Genomic DNA, 18464 nt, shown 5'->3' on the forward strand with positions numbered 1-18464 from the left:
AATTCCGACTCATGTTCACTACCTAGTGCTGGATACTCCCACTGGACGAGAACAAGATTGGGCCTGATTGTGGTGCTCCTCCCCATAATTGAATAGATTGTCAACACTGCGTAGGCGCACTTAGTCAAGGCACCAGAAGGCTATCAACACCTGTAGAACCATACTCTAGCATAAGTTCGTGCTTTCAGGAGAGGAAAAAAGAAAAGAAAGACTTGCATTTCTATAGCGCCTTTCACGACCACCGGACGTCTCAAAGTGCTTCACAACCAATGAAGTACTTTTTGAAGTGTAGTCACTGTTGTAATGTAGGAAACGCTGTCGCCAATTTGCGCACAGCAAGCTCCCACAAACAGTAATGTAATAATGACCAGATAATCTGTTTTCAGTGATGTTGAGTGAGTTAAATATTGACCAGGACACCGGGGAATAACTCTCCCCTGCTCTTCTTCGAAATAGTGGCCTGGGATCTTTTACGTCCACCTGAGAGAGCAGATGGGGCCTCGGTTTAACTTCTCATCTGAAAGACACTGAAATCCTCTGACAGTGCAGCACTCCCTCAGCACTGCACTGCACTGGGAGTGTCAGCCTAGAATTTTGTGCTCAAGTCTCTGGAGTGGGACTTGAACCCACAACCTTCATAACTCCAAGGCAAGGGTGCTGCCCACTGAGAGAGAAGAAAGGTAGGTGGGGAATAAAGGAAAAAGTAAACAAAAATGATTATCAAATAAACAAAGATACTAACCTCTCTGCTAACAGCTGGTTAATAGTAAGGTAGGCCCAGAGCTGCTTTGTAAACATTGGAAGAATGTATTTCTGCTTAGCCAGCATCTTGTCGAGCTCATCTGTTGGGGCCTCTACTTGAAACGTGAGGTCATCATTTGCCTGAAACAGGACAGAATATATAAAGCACACATCAGGGTTTCACATCAGTGCCTTACATCAATCTCGTCACTGGCCTACACTCCAGAATCGCCACTGTCTCTGCCCCCAGCCACTTCCACCGGCAACGTCTGGCGCTGTCACAGGAGCATGCTATCAAAAATTTTCCACTGATGCTCCAGAGATTGCTCCATGATATTTTTACTGCCACTAATCTTGAGTGGATTTTCTTCAATTTGCTGCATTGCGCACACATTAAATGATCTATTCCAGTCCACAAAATGACAAAATAAAACAAAACCTTTAAGTTTACTTTAACCGCGTGATTCCCAAATTATATCTTTATGATTAGATATTTTAATCCAAGCAAATCAGATGCATTTTATTCGAGGAATTTTTCTGATGAGTTGAGTAAGGGTTGGTGACTTAAAAATAACACGAAACAACCACATGACTAGACGTATCAACTCTTGTGAGCTCGAGTTCTTTCAGCTTTGTCACATCTGCTAGTCCATTATTATATAAACTATCACTTGCCATGAAAATACACAAAGGAAATATAAACGCAGTTTTTATTTGCAGCTTTGCTTCCTGAAATAGGTGTGAAAAGCATAGAGAGAGAGAGAGCGATAAGAAAAAGGAGAAACAGAGCTAGAAACAAACAGAAACCGAACTGAAAATTAGCTTAAGAATTCTTAACAAGTTCAATTGAAATGTCTTTGCTAGTTAAACAAAAGCAATAACTAATAAGTTTTAAATGGGGAAATGTCTGTATTTAAAGACATTTCATCTGCACATAAATAGCTTGGATTTGGAAAAGCAATACAAAGTGGTCAAATATTCAGATACAGTCCCCACCATTCTTCCCGCTAAGCTGCCGCGCAGTGGTCTGGAGGTCCCGCGCAGGCCGCTCATCGGCTTTTCAACGGAAGAAACCGCGCATGCTCGTAAAGTTATACTGCATCTGCCATGTATTTGCCCACTCACTCAACTTGTCTAAATCGCCTTGAAGCCTCTTTGCATCCTCCTCACAACTCACAATCCCACCTAGTTTCGTGTCGTCAGCAAACTTGGAAATATTACATTTAACGTAAAGTACTGCACATAGGGAGAAAAAATAAGTGACACATGCACTCCGTGAATGCGGTTGAAATAGCCAAGGATGAAACTGAAAGAGACCGAGGAGTTTTAGTAGACGCAATGGTTAATTTGTTGAACCAATGCACAACAGCAATCAAGAAAGGCAATAGAATATCGAACAACAGAGCCAGGACAGTAGAATACAAGTCAGAAGAAGTCGTGACCAAACTGTGTAGTTCTCTGGTGAGGATGCACCTTGAGTATTGCCTCCAAACGCTAGGGACAGTATGGAGAAGAGCCACAAAGCTGATCCCTATTACTGAAGAGCTGAAATATAAGACTTGGGCTTGTCTGCCTGGGAAAGAGAGAGAGAGCTGAGAGGTGATCTTGCAGAGACATACAAGAGAGGGGAATGGAAGAAATAAACCTGGAATATTACCATAAGTTAAATTGTAAGAGTAGGTTAAGGGGCCACAGATTCAAGCGAGAGAAAGTTAAATTTAGGACTGATGTCAGGAAATCTTTCTTCAATTTTAACAGACATATCAGGGATTAAGGCACGTGTTTTTAATATTAAATGATTTCGTTGCTAAATGATGCAAGTCTCTGAACAATATTCCTCTGTTCATCCCTGCATTCCCAAACAAATTGGTATCATCTGCAAATTTACATATTGCACTTACAAAATGAGATCATCAAAATATTATGTTTGGCAGGTTAATGCTGTTAAACCCTACTTTGCAGACCGACCCTATTAGAAATATTTTCACTTTGTTTCCTATCCTTTGTTGCCTGTTATCTGACTCATTACTAATCCAATTTACAACTTCACCTTGGAACATATGGATATCCAATTTCACCGAAATCTTTTTGTTGAAGCCTAATTTGTTCGTTAAAACACTATCTGAACTTTGGCCTTGGAGGGAGGGCAGCGTAGGGTTAACAGAATGATAACCGAACTTCAAGGGTTAAGTTACGAGGAGAGATTACACAAATTAGGGTCATATTCACTAGAATTTAAAAGGTTAAGGGGTGATTTAATCGAAGTTTTCAAGCTATTAAGGTGGAACTGATAGGGTGGATAGAGAGAAACTAGTTCCACTGGTTGGGCAGTCTCGGACTAGGGGACAGAGTCTAAAAATTAGAGCCAGATCTTTCCAGGAGTGAAATTAGGAAACACTTCTACACACAAAGGGTGGTAGAAGTTTGGAACTCTCTTCCGCAAATGGCAATTGATGCTAGATCAACCGTTAATTTAAAATCTGAGATTGATAGATTTTTGTTAACCAAAGGTATTAAGGGATATGGGCCAAAGGCGGGTATATGAAGTTAGGTCGCAGATCAGCCATGATCGCATTGGATGACAGAACAGGCTCGAGGGGCTGAATGGCCGCCTCCTGCTCCTATGTTCCTATGCACTCTGGCCTGTCCTGTTTGTATCTATGAGCTGACTTACTGTTGAAAACCTCAAACAATAATTTAGATGTAGGAAGTCACACAACACCAGGTTATAGTTCAACAGCTTTATTTGAAATCACAAGCTTTCGGAGCACTGCTCCTTCGTCAGGTGAAGTGAAGAGAAGCATATAGGCACAGCATATATAGTCAGAGAAAACTGCCAGATGATTACAGGTAATCTTTCTAACTGCCATTTATCACACCTCGGCAGAGAGATAATCACAGCAATCAAAGGTGTGAATGGTGTCCAAACAGGTCAGTCAGGAAAACATTACATCAAAGAACAATGAGGTGGGGTCACAAGGGGTCAAATGTTGCAGATGCTGGGGTCTGTATAAAAAACCAAAAAACTTTGCTGGAAATCACAGCAGGTCCGGCCGCATCTGTGCAGAGAGAACAAGCCAACGGCGACTCGAGTCTGGATGACTCTACGTCAGGTGGGGTTACATGTAGTGTGACATGAACCCAAGATCCCGGTTGAGGCCGTCCTCATGAGTGCGGAACTTGGCTATCAGTTTCTGCTCGACGATTTTGAGTTGTGTGTCTCGAAGGCCGCCTTGGAGAATGCTTACCCGAAGATCGGAGGCTGAATGTCCTTGACTGCTGAAGTGTTTCCCGACTGGGAGGGAACACTCCTGCCTGGCGATTGTTGTGCAGTGTCTGCATGGTTTCGCTGATGTACCATGCGAGACCATGCAGACACTGCGACAACGGATGAACGGACACCGCACAACAATCGCCAGGCAGGAGTGTTCCCTCCCAGTCAGGGAACACTTCAGCAGTCAAGGACATTCAGCCTCCGATCTTTGGGTAAGCATCCTCCAAGGCGGCCTTCAAGACACACGACAACGCAAAATCGTCGAGCAGAAACTGATAGCCAAGTTCCGCACTCATGAGGACGGCCTCGACCGGGATCTTGGGTTCATGTCACGCTACATGTAACCCCACCTGACGTAGAGTCATCCAGACTCGAGTCGTCGTTGGCTTGTTCTCTCTGCACAGATGCGGCCGGACCTGCTGTGATTTCCAGCAAAGTTTTTTTTTTCTGTTTTTCATACAGACCCCAGCATCTGCAACATTTGACCCCTTGTGACCCCACCTCATTGTTCTTTGATGTAATGTTTTCCTGACTGACCTGTTTGGACACCATTCACACCTTTGATTGCTGTGATTATCTCTCTGCCGAGTTGTGATAAAGGGCAGTTAGAAAGATTACCTGTAATCATCTGGCAGTTTTCTCTGACTATATATGCTGTGCCTATATGCTTCTCTTCACTTCACCTGATGAAGGAGCAGCGCTCCGAAAGCTTGTGATTTCAAATAAAGCTGTTGGACTATAACCTGGTGTTGTGTGATTCCTACATTTGTCCACCCCAGTCCAACACCGGCATCTGCACATAATAATTTAGATGATTAACCAACTAAAAATGTTTCGACATATCCCGATTATGCTCCAGATTAACTATAGGTAGCATATGTTTTAAGGTTACTCTTTAAATTTATGGCTTCTCACCATTTTTTGCTCCGTATTACCAACATAGAATCATAGAATAGTACCGCACAGAAGGACGCCATTCGGACCATCGAGTCTGCTGGCTCTTTCGAAGAGCAATCCAGTTAGTCTCACTCCCCTGCTCTTTCCTCATAGCCCTGCAATTTTTTCTCCTTCAAGTATTTATCCAATTCCCTTTTGAATGCTACTATTGAATCTGTATTCACCAAGGCGCTTGATTCAATCCCCTTTGAGTTAATGGGGGGGAATTTTAGCACCACAAAAACAGGTGGGTTGAGAGCAGTGGTGGGGGAGGTGAAAATTAAAAAAATCGGATCCCCAACCACAACCCCAACCCGCTGATTTCCAAGTTTTACGGAGGTGGAACAAGGGGCGGGCAGCCTACCTGCTCCCAGGAGGTGGGTTGGCAATTTAAAGGTGTTAATGAGCCTGGCAACCCCTGATTTAACCTGCAGGTTTTTCACGGGCCGGCTGGCTTGGGAAACCCGGCAGCCTAAGGGAGGCGAGGCCAGCTTTGGGGAGAAAGTAAGTGCCTTCACAGCATTGCTTGTGGGCCAGGAGGAGCAGGAGTGCTTCCCCCGGGCCCCCCCAAGCTCCCCCCACCACCCCCAATACAAAGGCTCCAGGGGTCGGGGATCAGACCACTCCTCCTGGATTGCACCCAACCCTCCGGGATCGGACCCCCTCCAAGGTCATGGATCGGAGCTACCTTGTCCTGCGGCCTGCTCTGGTGTGCTTCCCATCTGACAGGAAGACAAGCCTGTCAATCAAGCTGACTTAGGGCGGGGAACCTATCAGGGTCAAAAGACACTCAAAGCATGCGGGAAAACCGGACTTCCGGGTTTCCCATCCGAAACCCCTTCCGCCCCGCCTACGTAACCCATCCCTGTTAATATCCAGGCCAATGTATCTCAACCTTGCAGTGTTTGGAATTGCCTAAGATACAGAGGTGAAAAATCAGCCAATGTTATTACTAGCAACTGCTGCAGGGAAATAGGAAAGAAATTCTGGACAAAACAAATAATTATTATAACCATAACAAGTATATTATTTTTACTAATACCCAAACAATTGTGTTAAGATCAATGCATCACTTACTGAGCATGCTGTCACCAGGCTTTGTAAGAGTGGAGAGCTCTTGTCTGTCAGTCTTCCTGCTATAATTAGTTCAGAACCGCTGAAATACTTGTCGAAACTATTTTGTGTCACGTCTGACACATCGTCACCAGGATAGTGCATCTCAATCTTTCTCAGCAATGGAGTGGCCACCTCTTCGTAGAAATCCTGTCATACACAATTAGAATCACAGCCTGATAATGTGCATCTAAACTGGACATGAATGCTTCAACACATCAGTACAGTAATACCACACACTGTTAATTCATCCCCCTGTGCCAGAAGTGGGGCTGACTTATTAGTAGGAAAACTGGATGACGGAGTGACAGACACTCCGACGTACTGCTCCACGGAGTAGTTGGATTTTGAAAAATATATTCGTTCACTGGATGTGGGCGTCGCTGGCGAGGCCAGCATTTATTGCCCATCCCTAATTGAGCTCAAGAAGGTGGCGGTGAGGCAGCCACCTTCTTGAACCGCTGCAGTGAAGCTACTCCCACAGTGCTGTTATACTTCTTTGTAACAGTTTGTTACACTGAGTATCTTGCTAGGCCATTTCAGAGGGCAGTTAAGAATTAACCACATTGCTGTGGGTCTGGAGTCACATATCGGCCAGACCAGGTAAGGATGGCAGATTTCTTTTTCTAAAGGACATTAGTGAACCAGATGGGTTTTTACAACAATCCAATAGTTTCATGATCACCATTACTAATACTAGCTTTTTATTCTAGATTAATTCCCCAGCTGCCGTGGTGGGATTTGAATTCATGGGATCATTAGTCCAGGCCTTTGGATTACTAGTCCAGTAACATAATCACTATGCTACTGTAGATTCATATGACAGAGTTGGATGTGGACTCATGCCGTCAAGTGGTGACCTTGCATTTTTCCCCACAGCGACAAAGGGAAAAGTCGGAAGTAGGCTGACTCCCACCACTCTAGGTTCTCTGTGTTCCACCTCCAGGTGGCTGGCCCGGGACAGGCATTGGCAGGGAGACTGCGAAGCAGGTCTCTTTGCGGTAAGGAGATCCTAAAAGTAAAGTAACATTAAAATGGGGTACAAGTTGGAGTGGGAAAAATAGGAGAACCAGTAAATGAATACGCGAAATAACACAAACAATTTTAAAAAAAAGAAAGTAGATCAGGATAAAATAATTCAAATGGAGACAATGTTCACTTAATGCTTGCCAATATAAACACATAAAAGATCTAGGAAAGGACTTGGGGTGAAATTATGATCCTTTACCATCAATCTGCCCAAGAAAAATATATTAATAAAATACGTACTATCACCAGTGTATATTTTCCTTTGTCTAATTAGGGGTAATGAATGTATAATAGTACTTTTTGAAATTAACTGCCCGAAAAAGGAGGAGGGGTGGGGGAAGAATTGGGTTTATTCTCAACGCTGCAACTATAACTGAGCCGACAACAGAAGAGAGAGAGAAACAACGTGCATTCAAACAACAGGGAAAGGAGAAGCAAAGGGCCCCAACTGAATTTTTATTAGTAATGCATTACCGTCAGTTGACTGGATGCATTGACATTCGCAATAATGCGCCGAGCGACTCCTCGGTTTTCGAGCGCTATCCTTTCCAGGAAGTCGTAGTCCACGTCAAAGCCAATTCCAAGGCAGAAGAGGGAGAATTCTTCCTGCATGTGTTTTCTGACGTTCCTCTGTATGGAGCTCAGTTTAATTTCACCTTCATTTTAAAGTCAAATTCTAAAGATTTAGAATTCCGCTTTGCACAAATATTTTTTTTACACGCTAATTGTACGTATAGAGGGTAATTCATTCACTTGTTTTCTCAGGTGGATGCAAAAGATCCCATGGCCACTATTTCGAAGAAGATCAGGGGAGTTCTCCCCGGTGACCTGGCCAATATTTATCCCTCAATCAACATAATAAAAAAAACCCACATGATCTGGTTTATTATCACATTGCTGTTTGTGGAAGCTTGCTGTGCGCAAATTGGCTGCTGCGTTTCCTACATTACAACAGCGACTACACTTCAAAAGTACTTCATTGGCTGTAAAGCGCTTTGGGACATCCGGTGGTCGTGAAAGGCGCTATAGAAATGCAAGTGTTTCTTTTCTTTTGTGAACAGCCGCTACTTCTGAATGGATGATTCAGGGTTAATTATCCAGCAGTGAATCTTATTGTGGACTCTCAGATATATCATGCTAATAAAATGTCGTTTGAAGGGGCAGTATAGTGAAGGGAAGGTGGTTTCTAAGCCTTGTTTATAAATCAAAGTAAAGCCCAAAAATGCTCCACCACGGTGATTGACACAATTGCTTACACGATCACATCCAAATACTTTCACCTTTAATATGAAAAAATAAAAAGACTTGCATTTCTATAGCGCCTTTCACGACCACCGGACGTCCCGAAGCGCTTTACAGCTGATGAAGTACTTTTTGAAGTGTAGTCACTGTTGCAATGTAGGAAACGTGGCAGCGCACAGCAAGCTCCCACAAACAGCAATGTGATAATGACCAGATAATCTGTTTTAATGATGTTGGTTGAGGGATAAATATTGGCCCCAGGACACCGGGGAGAACTCTCCTGCTCTTCTTCGAAATAGAGCCAGAGGATCTTTTATGTCCACCTGAGAGAGCAGACGGGGCCTCAGTTTAACGTCTCATCCGAAAGACGGCACCTCCGACAGTGCAGCGCTCCCTCAGCACTGCACTGGGAGTGTCGGCCTAGATTTTTGTGCTCGTCTCTGGAGTGGGGACTGTGAACCCACAACCTTCTGACTCAGAGGCGAGGGTGCTGCCCACTGAGTCATGGCTGACGTGTATTTTTAAAAAGACATACATTAAAAGGCAATTATCACCACAGCAGTTGCTTCATCACAATGTCCTTTGTTTCTATACAAAGTAAATAGGCTTCCAAGATAGTTGGGGTGAAAGCACATGGTGCAATATTGGTATATTGGTGTATGGCAACCCACTGGAGTAGGGGCAGCATTGTGGATTAGAAACATAGAAAAATAGGAGCAGGAGTCGGCCATTCGGCCCTTCGAGCCTGCTCCGCCATTCAATATGATCATGGCTGATCCTCTATCTCAATACCATATTCCCGCTCTCTCCCCATACCCCTTGACGCCTTTTGCGTCTAGAAATCTATCTGTCTCCTTAAATATATCCAATGACTTGGCCTCCACAGCCTTCTGTGGTAGAGAATTCCACAGGTTCACCACCCTCTGAGTGAAGAAATTTCTCCTCATCTCAGCCCTAAATGTCCTACCCCGTACCCTGAGACTGTGACCCCTCGTTCTGGACCCCCCAGCCAGGGGAAACATTCTCCCTGCATCCAGTCTGTCTAGCCCTGTCAGAATTTTATACATTTCAATGAGATCCCCTCTCGTTCTTTAGTTTGCTTGTATGCTAAGATCACACTGGACAAATTCACACCATTTACCTTCAGAATATTTGCCACAATTGACACAATTGTCAGGGAGGCAGCAACGATTCTGGGGTAGGCTGTTTTAGCTCGATACTTCCCGTTGCATCAGACTTGATTCAGATGCTCTTCAGGTGTTCTTTGTTCACATTTCTTTTCATCCAATATATTCTGTGCGGTAATCATCATACTGGCCACTGTCACAATTTGGGATTCTTTAGCTATTTTTCCGTGGAATGGGAGCTCGATATGGGTTATTTTAAAATGTGTGTTAAATTATAGCCCCATTCAATTTATAGGACGGTAAGTGTTTACGGAGGTTTCAGACTGAAACCTGACAACCTGGGAACAATGAAAGATACGTTGAAATTCCAGCAACATTTCGCACTCACCGCTGCTACGACAGTCTGAATTACTGGAACTCAGCAGGGGCGGAATTTTCTCTGGGGCGGTGAGCAGATTAGTCGTCAGTTTTTGTCAAAAGCTGACACCACAGTTAAGCTTTTAAAAGAACAGGCAGGGACACTGTTATGAATCTTATGGCCCATGAAGAAAGACTCATGAAATAACACTGGACGGCCAGCTGGTGGCGCCATCCCAGGAGTATAAATACTCGGGCGTGGGCCCAGCTTGCCCAGGACATTTTGTAAACAGGAACTAGTGAAAGATAACTAGAAACATAGAAGCTAGGAGCAGGAGTAGGCCATTCGGCCCTTCGAGCCTGCTCCGCCATTCAATGAGATCATGGCTGATCATCCAAATTCAGTACCCTGTCCCTGCCTTCTCCCCATATCCCTTGATCCCTTTAGCCTCAAGAAATATATCCAACTCTTTCTTGAATATATTTAATGAACTGGCCTCCACCGCCCTCTGTGGCAGAGAATTCCACAGGTTCACCACTCTCTGGGTGAAGAAATTCCTCCTCATTTCAGTCCTAAATGGCTTACCCCTTAGCCTTAGACTATGACCCCTGGTTCTGGACTCCCCGGCCATCAGAAACATCCTTTCTGCATCTAGTCTGTCCAGACCTACCTGACAGAATTTTATAGGTTACTAGACCTCCATGTTTTGAAACAAGTTGATTAAAGCCTTGCTTTATACTCGAACCAAGTGCGTAGTGAGTTTTATTACGTTAGATACCATAAAGACAGCTTGGGAAATTGGAATAAGCGGTCAGGCAGCGAGGTGCTGTGAGAAGGTTGAAAGAACAGGAGAGAAGTTCTAATACAATAGCAAAATACTGCGGAAGCTGGAAATCTGAAATAATAACAGAAAATGCTGGAAGCAGTCAGCAGGTCAGGCAGCATCCGTGGAGAGAGAAACAGAGAAGGGTCTCTGACCTGAAACGTTGGCTCTGTTTCTCTCTCCACGGATGTTGCCTGGCCTGCTGAGCGTTTCCAGCACTTGCTGTTGTTACAGGAGAGAAGTTCTGTCTTGTAAGACAACCCACTGGAGTAGGGGTACCATGCTGGGTTCTTTAGATTGTATCATTACAGGGATAGCAGTTGTATTAGAAACATAGAAACATAGAAGATAGGAGCAGGAGTAGGCCATTCGGCCCCTCGAGCCTGCTCTGCCATTCAATGAGATCATGGCTGATCATCCAAATTCAATACCCTGTCCCTGCCTTCTCCCCATATCTCTTGATCCCTTTAGCCTTAAGAAATATATCTAACTCCTTCTTGAATATATTTAATGAATTGGCCTCAACTGCCTTCTGTGGTAGAAAATTGGCCAAACTAAGCATCTCTGATCATACCCATTGCTCTGTATGTTTCACTTTACTGTCAGTGGAAAAACAAAAGTTGTGGATAATTGCAGTAGCAACAGTGAAATCTTTTCTAATTATGTTAGGGTTCAGAGGGTGATCAAGGACTTCACAGGGCCATTGAAGGATCACTCAGGGCAGATTCAGGTGAACTCCCAGATCATGGCGGAGGTTTTAAATGGCTACTTTGCATCCGTCTTCACTCCTGCAGGTTATGCTCACTTACCGTTAATGCAATGTGGATTTGTAAATGTCAAAGTGGATGCAGATGTAATCCTGGAAAGAATAAGGGTTCTCAAATTGGATCAAGCTGGTGGTCCGGACGGCATTTACCCGAGGCTGCTCAAAGAATGGGAGCTGTGCTAATTGAGGCCCTTGCTTATATATTTAATCGCTCGCTGGAGTTTTTAATCATTGCTATTTACTGGAGTGAGGTTCGTGTTGTACTGATATTCAAAAAGGGAAACCAGTCAGAACCGGGAAATTATAGGCCCATCAGCTTGATGATAGTCTACAGAGCAGCAGTGATACCCGCCCTGCTGTATGCCTCAGAGACATGGACCATGTACAGCAGGCACCTCAAAGCACTGGAGAGGTACCACCAATGCTGCCTCCGCAAGATCCTGCAAATCCATTGGCAGGATAGGCACACCAACGTCAGTGTTCTTGCTCAGGCCAACATCCCCAGCATCGAAGCTTTGACCACGCTCGATCAGCTCTGATGGACGAGTCACATTGTCCGCATGCCTGATACGAAACTCCCAAAACAAGCGCTCTACTCGGAGCTCCGACACGGCAAGAGAGCCCCAGGTGGGCAGAAGAAACGCTTAAAGGACACCTTCAAAGCCTCCTTGAAAAAGTGTAACATCCCCACCGACACCTGGGAATCCCTGGCCCAAGACCGCACAAAGTGGAGGAGAAGCATCCGGGAAGGCGCCGAACACCTCGAGTCTCTTCGCCGGGAGCAAGCGGAAGCCAAGCGCAAACAACGGAAGGAGCGCACGTCAACCCAAGCACCCCACCCACCCGCCCCTTCAACCACCGTCTGCCCCACCTGTGACAGAGACTGTAGGTCCCGCATTGGACTCATCAGTCACCTGAGAACTCTTTTTTTTAATGTGGAAGCAAGTCATCCTCGGTTCCGAGGGACTGCCTGAGAAGAAGAGTTATAAGAAAGTTGTTGGAAGGGATCATTAAGGATACTCTGCATGAACACCTTGACGGAGATGAACAACGTGGCTTCTGCAAAAGGTGATCATGTCTTACCAACTTGATTGAATTTTTCAGGGAGGTTACTAGGTTGATGGATCTATATTGCCCTGGAGACACTGCACATTTGATTTTTTTTTTGAAGCTTTTGGCATGGTGCCTTTCATCATCTCAGGATGTCCCAAAGTGCTTGACAGCCACTGAAGTACTTTGTGAAGTGTAGTCACTGTTATAATGTAGGAAACGCAGCAGACAATCTGCGCACAGTAAGCTCCCACAAACAGTACTGAAATAAATGACCAGACCATGCGTTTTTAGGGGTTAGTTGAGGGATAAATATTGGGCAGGACATTGGGAGGACTCACCCTGCTCTTCTTCAAATAGTGCCGCGGGATATTTTCCATCTACCTGAGAGGGTATGCAGGACCCCAATTTAACGTCTCATCCGAAAGACGGCACCACCGACAGTGCAGCCCTCCCCCAGTACTGCACTGGAGTGTCAGCCTAGATAACGGCCCAAAATTTGCGATCGGAGGCTTCCCGCGGGCAGATGCCACCAACCTGCAAAAAAATCTACGAATTTACCTGGTGGTCCGGGAGGTTCGGAGACTCGTGCTCCTGGGCCTCGCCCGGTACCCGCGGGCAGAGGCCCCCGTATCGCAGGGGTGCAGGCGGTTCACAAGCGCCCCTGTGATCACGTGGGCCGGCCCAACCAATGAAAGAAGGGGATCCCCATTCATACTTATGGGGATTCCGTATTTACAGAACTGTCATAAGTATGAATGGGGAATCACTTAAAAAATACAAACACATGAAATAAATTTTAAAATTACATATTTAAAATGCCATTTGAAAAAAATATATATTTTAATGGGGCTAAAAATAAACTTACCTTATTGGACAGGGTTTTTAATGTATAAATGAGTGATAAAATTTTATTTTTCTATTTTTTAAAACACTAAAAGCAGGCCTGCTTTTACCAGGTGTAAGAATTTCACAGGCATTCGCTGGGCAGAAGTTGGGCAAATATCGCAACTCTCCGCCCGCGGAGGCCCTTTTCCCAGGGATGCAGATCATCTGTCAAGAGAATTCTTGACAGTTCGCAAGTTCCGGGTTTTCGCACGTGTGCTTCGCATGCCTAAACCCTGAACTTGCGCAGCCCTTACGGGTGCGTGTGCACCTCGTACACAACCCGTAGGGGTCGCAAATTACAGCTCAATATGTTCAAGTCTTTGAGGTTGAGGGAAGGGCAAGACTGGCAGCTCAATATTCCGGGGTACAGAATCTTCAGGCGAGACAGAGGGGGAGGTATAAGAGGAGGGGGTATCGCAATATTAATTAAGGAGTCAATTACTGCAGTAAGGAGGGATGATATATTAGCAGGGTCCTCCAATGAGGCCATATGGGTGGAGCTTAAAAACAAAAAGGGGGCAAGCACTTTGCTGGGAGTGTACTATAGGCCTCCAAACAGTCAGGGGGAGATAGAGGAACAGATATGTAGGCAAATCTCAGAGAAATGTGCAAATAATAGGGTAATAATAATGGGGGATTTCAACTTCCCCAATATTAACTGGGATAGTCAGAGTGTGAAAGGCTCAGAGGGTGTAGAATTCTTGAAGTGCATCCAGGAGAGCTTTTTGAGCCAGCATGTAAAAAGTCCTACAAGAGAGGGGGCGGTACTGGACCTAATTCTAGGGAATGTGGCCGGCCAAGTGGAAAAAGTGCTAGTAGGTGAGCACTTTGGTGATAGTGACCATAATATGGTAAGATTTAAGGTGGCCATGGAAAAGGACAGGGATGGGCCGGAAATAAAGGTTCTAAATTGGGGGAAGGCCGATTTTAATAGGATAAGGCAGGATCTGGCCAAAATGGACTGGGATCAGCTACTTGTAGGAAAATCCGCATCGGAGCAATGGGAGGCTTTCAGAAGGGAGATTGAGATCATACAATGGCAACATGTTCCCGTAAAGGTCAAGGGTGGTTCCAAAAACCACAGGGAACCTTGGATGTCAGGGGATATACGGGAATGGATTAGGAAAAAAAGGAGGGCTTTTGGTAGATACAAAAGGCTAAAGACGGAGGAAGCCCTAGAGGAGTACAAAAAGTGCAGGGGGATACTTAAAAAAGAAATTAGGAGATCAAGGAGGGGCCATGAAATAACACTGGCAAGCAAAATAAAGGAAAATCCGAAGATGTTTTATAAGTATATTAAGGGTAAGAGGATAACTAGGGAAAAAATAGGGCCCATTAGGGACAAAAGTGGCAATCTGTGTGTGGAGCCGGAAGATGTAGGAGGGGTTCTGAATGAATTTTTTGCGTCTGTTTTCACTATGGAGAAGGACGATGTAGACATAGAAATAGGGCGGGGGGACTGTGATATGCTCGAACATATTAACATCGAGCGGGGGGAGGTATTGGCGGTTTTAGCTGGCCTAAAAATGGATAAATCCCCAGGCCCGGATGAAATGTATCCCAGGCTGCTGTGTGAGGCAAAGGAGGAGATTGCGGGGGCTCTAACACATATATTCAGGACCTCTCTGGCCACAGGGGATGTGCCAGAGGACTGGAGAACCGCTAATGTAGTACCATTATTCAAGAAGGGTAGTAGGGAAAAACCGGGGAACTACAGGCCAGTGAGCCTAACATCAGTGGTAGGAAAATTATTGGAAAAAATCCTGAGGGACAAAATTTGTCTCCACTTGGAGAGGCAAGGATTAATCAGGGATAGTCAACATGGCTTTGTCAAGGGAAGATCATGTCTGACTAATTTGATTGAATTTTTTGAGGGGGTGACTAGGTGTGTGGATGAGGGTAACGCAGTGGATGTGGTATACATGGATTTCAGTAAGGCCTTCGATAAAGTCCCGCACAGGAGACTGGTCAAGAAGGTAAGAGCCCATGGAATCCAGGGTGCCTTGGCACATTGGATACAAAACTGGCTTAGTGGCAGAAGGCAGAGGGTGATGGTCGAAGGTTGTTTTTGTGACTGGAAGCCTGTGGCCAGTGGGGTACCACAGGGATCGGTGCTGGGTCCCTTGCTGTTTGTGGTCTACATTAATGACTTGGATATGAATGTAAAGGGTATGATCAGTAAGTTCGCGGATGATACAAAAATTGGTAGGGTGGTAAATAGCGAGGAGGGTAGCCTCAGTCTGCAGGACGATATAGATGGGTTGGTCAGATGGGCAGAACAGTGGCAAATGGAATTTAACCCGGAAAAGTGCGAGGTGATGCACTTTGGGGGGACTAACAAGGCAAAGGAATACACAATGAATGGAAAGACCCTAGGCAAGACGGAGGGTCAGAGGGATCTGGGTGTGCAAGTACACAGATCCCTGAAGGCGGCGGAACAGGTGGATAAGGTGGTAAAAAAGGCATATGGGATACTTGCCTTCATTAGCCGAGGCATTGAATATAAGAGCAAGGAGGTTATGATGGAGCTGTATAAAACACTGGTTAGGCCACAGCTGGAATATTGTGTGCAGTTCTGGTCGCCACACTACAGGAAGGATGTGATCGCGTTAGAGAGGGTGCAGAGGAGGTTCACCAGGATGTTACCAGGGCTGGAGCGCTTCAGCTATGAAGAGAGACTGGGCAGGTTGGGTTTGTTTTCCTTGGAGCTGAGGAGGCTGAGGGGGGACATGATTGAGGTGTACAAAATTATGAGGGGCATAGATAGGATGGATGCTGAGGAGCTTTTTCCCTTAGTAGAGGGGTCGATAACTAGGGGGCATAGATTCAAGGTAAAGGGCGGGAGGTTTAGAGGGGATTTGAGAAAGAACTTTTTCACCCAGAGGGTGGTTGGAGTCTGGAACTCACTGCCTGAAAGGGTTGTGGAGGCAGAAACCCTCACAACATTTAAGAAGCATTTGGATGTGCACTTGAAATGCCATAGCATACAAGGCTACGGGCCAAATGCTGGAATATGGGATTAGATTAGACAGGGCTTGATGGCCGGCGCGGACACGATGGGCCGAAGGGCCTCTATCCGTGCTGTATTACTCTATGACTCTATGACTCTTTGAAGGGGGGCTTGAACCCATGACCTTATGACTCAGAGTCCAGAGTGCTACTACTGAACCTGTCTGGCACCTAAGGTGAAGTCCTGTGGGATTGGAGGGCAAATCCTAGGTTGGACAGAGAATTGGTTGCATTCTCATAGATGGAAGATTTTCATTAAAGGTAGTGGTTCTGTGTGCAGACTGGTTCCTAGTAGAGTCATGCAGGGATCAGTGTTAGGACCATTACTCTTCATGATCTATAATAATGATCTGGCTAAAGGTGTTGGGGATACTGTTCATGCGTTCACAGATGACACGAAGGTCTGTGCCAGTGTCAGTTGCCTGAATGAGAGAAAAAATGATTACTATCTGATCTAGATGTGAAGCGGGAATGGGCCTGCCTCTGGCGGATGACATTTAATATAGATTAATGTATTGCTATGCATGTAAGTAAGGCTAATGCCAAACATGTGTATACCATGCTGGGTTCTGAATTAAAGTCTGCTGAGAAGGAAACAGATCGAGGTGTTATAGCACATGTGTGTAAAGGTTCACTACTACTGCCGAAAGGTTATAGCGAAAGCAAAGATTGGATGTAGAGCTAGGACGATCCAATATAAAACAAAAAGCATCATAGTGCCCTGTACAAGACCTTGGTTAGGCCTCATCTCGAATATTATGTCCACTTCTGGTCTCCTCACATGGTGGGGAAAGATAGAAGCCCTGGGAAAGGTCCTGAGGAAACCCACTAGGTTTATTCCTAGTTTAAAAATCCTTAGGTATCACAATAGACTCAGAGGAATGGGCCTTTTTACTCTAGAAAAGCAGAGACCGTTTTACTGGTCACTTATCTTATTGCTGTTTGCAAATTAGCTGCTGTGTTTGCCTCGAAAACAAGCGACCACACTTCAAAAGTAATTCATTGGCTGTAAAGCGCTTTGGGACATCCTGAAGATATGAAAGGCGCTATAGAAATGCAAGTTCTTCCATTCTGATTATGATGTTACCCCATTTAAAATAAGTGAGAGCCTTTATTATTAAAATAAAAAAGGAAGTCATATGAACATGCTATATATTCATTACTAATATTGCAAACACTTTACTGTATTGAGATATAAAATGCAATTCTGGAAAAGACCAAATAAAGTTGGAATGTTCTACAAGAAATCAATGGCAATTAAAACACATCAGAACCTAGAAACAGGAGGAGGCCATTCAGCCCCTCGAGCCTGTTCCGCCATTCAATGAGATCATGGCTGATCTATGACCTAACTCCATAAACCCTCCTTTAGCCCATATCCCTTAATACCTTTGGTTAACAGAAAGCTATCAATCTCCGATTTAAAATGAACAATTGATCTAGCATCAATTGTCGTTTGCGGAAGAGAGTTCCAAACTTCTACCACCCTTTGTGTGTAGAAGTGTTTCCTAATTTCACGCCCCAATCAGTGGAAATAGTTTCTCTCTGTCTATCCTATCTGTTCCTCTTAATATCAGATCACCCCTTAACCTTCTAAATTCTAGGGGATACAACCTTAATTTGTGGAATCTCTCCTCGTAACTTAACACTTGAACCCTTGAACTCCAACACAAATATTGCCAAACATGGTTTACCTTCATTAACCCTTTGAAAAAAAGTGCACCCAGGAAATATTCTTGAATATTACCCAACAGTAGACATATCCTCACATATACTTCAAAAACACTTCTCTGTTATTTAAGTGAAATCATATTCATTAGACTATGGGTTTCTTTGAATTCAATGCTGTGGCATTGAGTGCTGCTAGAGTTTGGTAAGTGGGAGAAAAGTAATTTAAGTGTATTTTGTGAATTTTAGTGTGTTAAAAAGTTAATTATTTGAAGTGAGTTTAATTTTTTAAGTGTATATTAAACTGCTGGGGAGTTTAAACCGGAAGTAGAATCCGGGTATAAAAGGGGCGGGACTAGTGCTGTTGCACAGAGTGCTGTGGCATTGAGTGCTGCTAGAGTTTGGTAAGTGGGAGAATTCGGGCAAGTGGGAGGTGAGGG

General features: G+C 44.7%; 1 protein-coding gene across 1 annotated transcript in view; it reads right to left on the reverse strand.

Moving 5' to 3' along the window:
- Positions 1 to 18464, reverse strand: part of itih2 (inter-alpha-trypsin inhibitor heavy chain 2) — an 84510-nt gene that overhangs the window by 19622 nt on the left and 46424 nt on the right. The window contains exons 12-14 of the mRNA XM_086010740.1: positions 7568 to 7749; positions 6029 to 6214; positions 743 to 882 (exon numbers count right to left, since the gene is read on the reverse strand). Coding sequence (XP_085866866.1) covers positions 743 to 882; positions 6029 to 6214; positions 7568 to 7749 — 508 coding nt within the window. The remainder of the gene's footprint in view (positions 1 to 742; positions 883 to 6028; positions 6215 to 7567; positions 7750 to 18464) is intronic.

This window comes from Somniosus microcephalus, chromosome 17, assembly GCF_052327205.1.
Source record: "Somniosus microcephalus isolate GS21.2 chromosome 17, FLI_Smic_1.0, whole genome shotgun sequence".
In the NCBI taxonomy this organism is placed as follows: domain Eukaryota; kingdom Metazoa; phylum Chordata; class Chondrichthyes; order Squaliformes; family Somniosidae; genus Somniosus; species Somniosus microcephalus.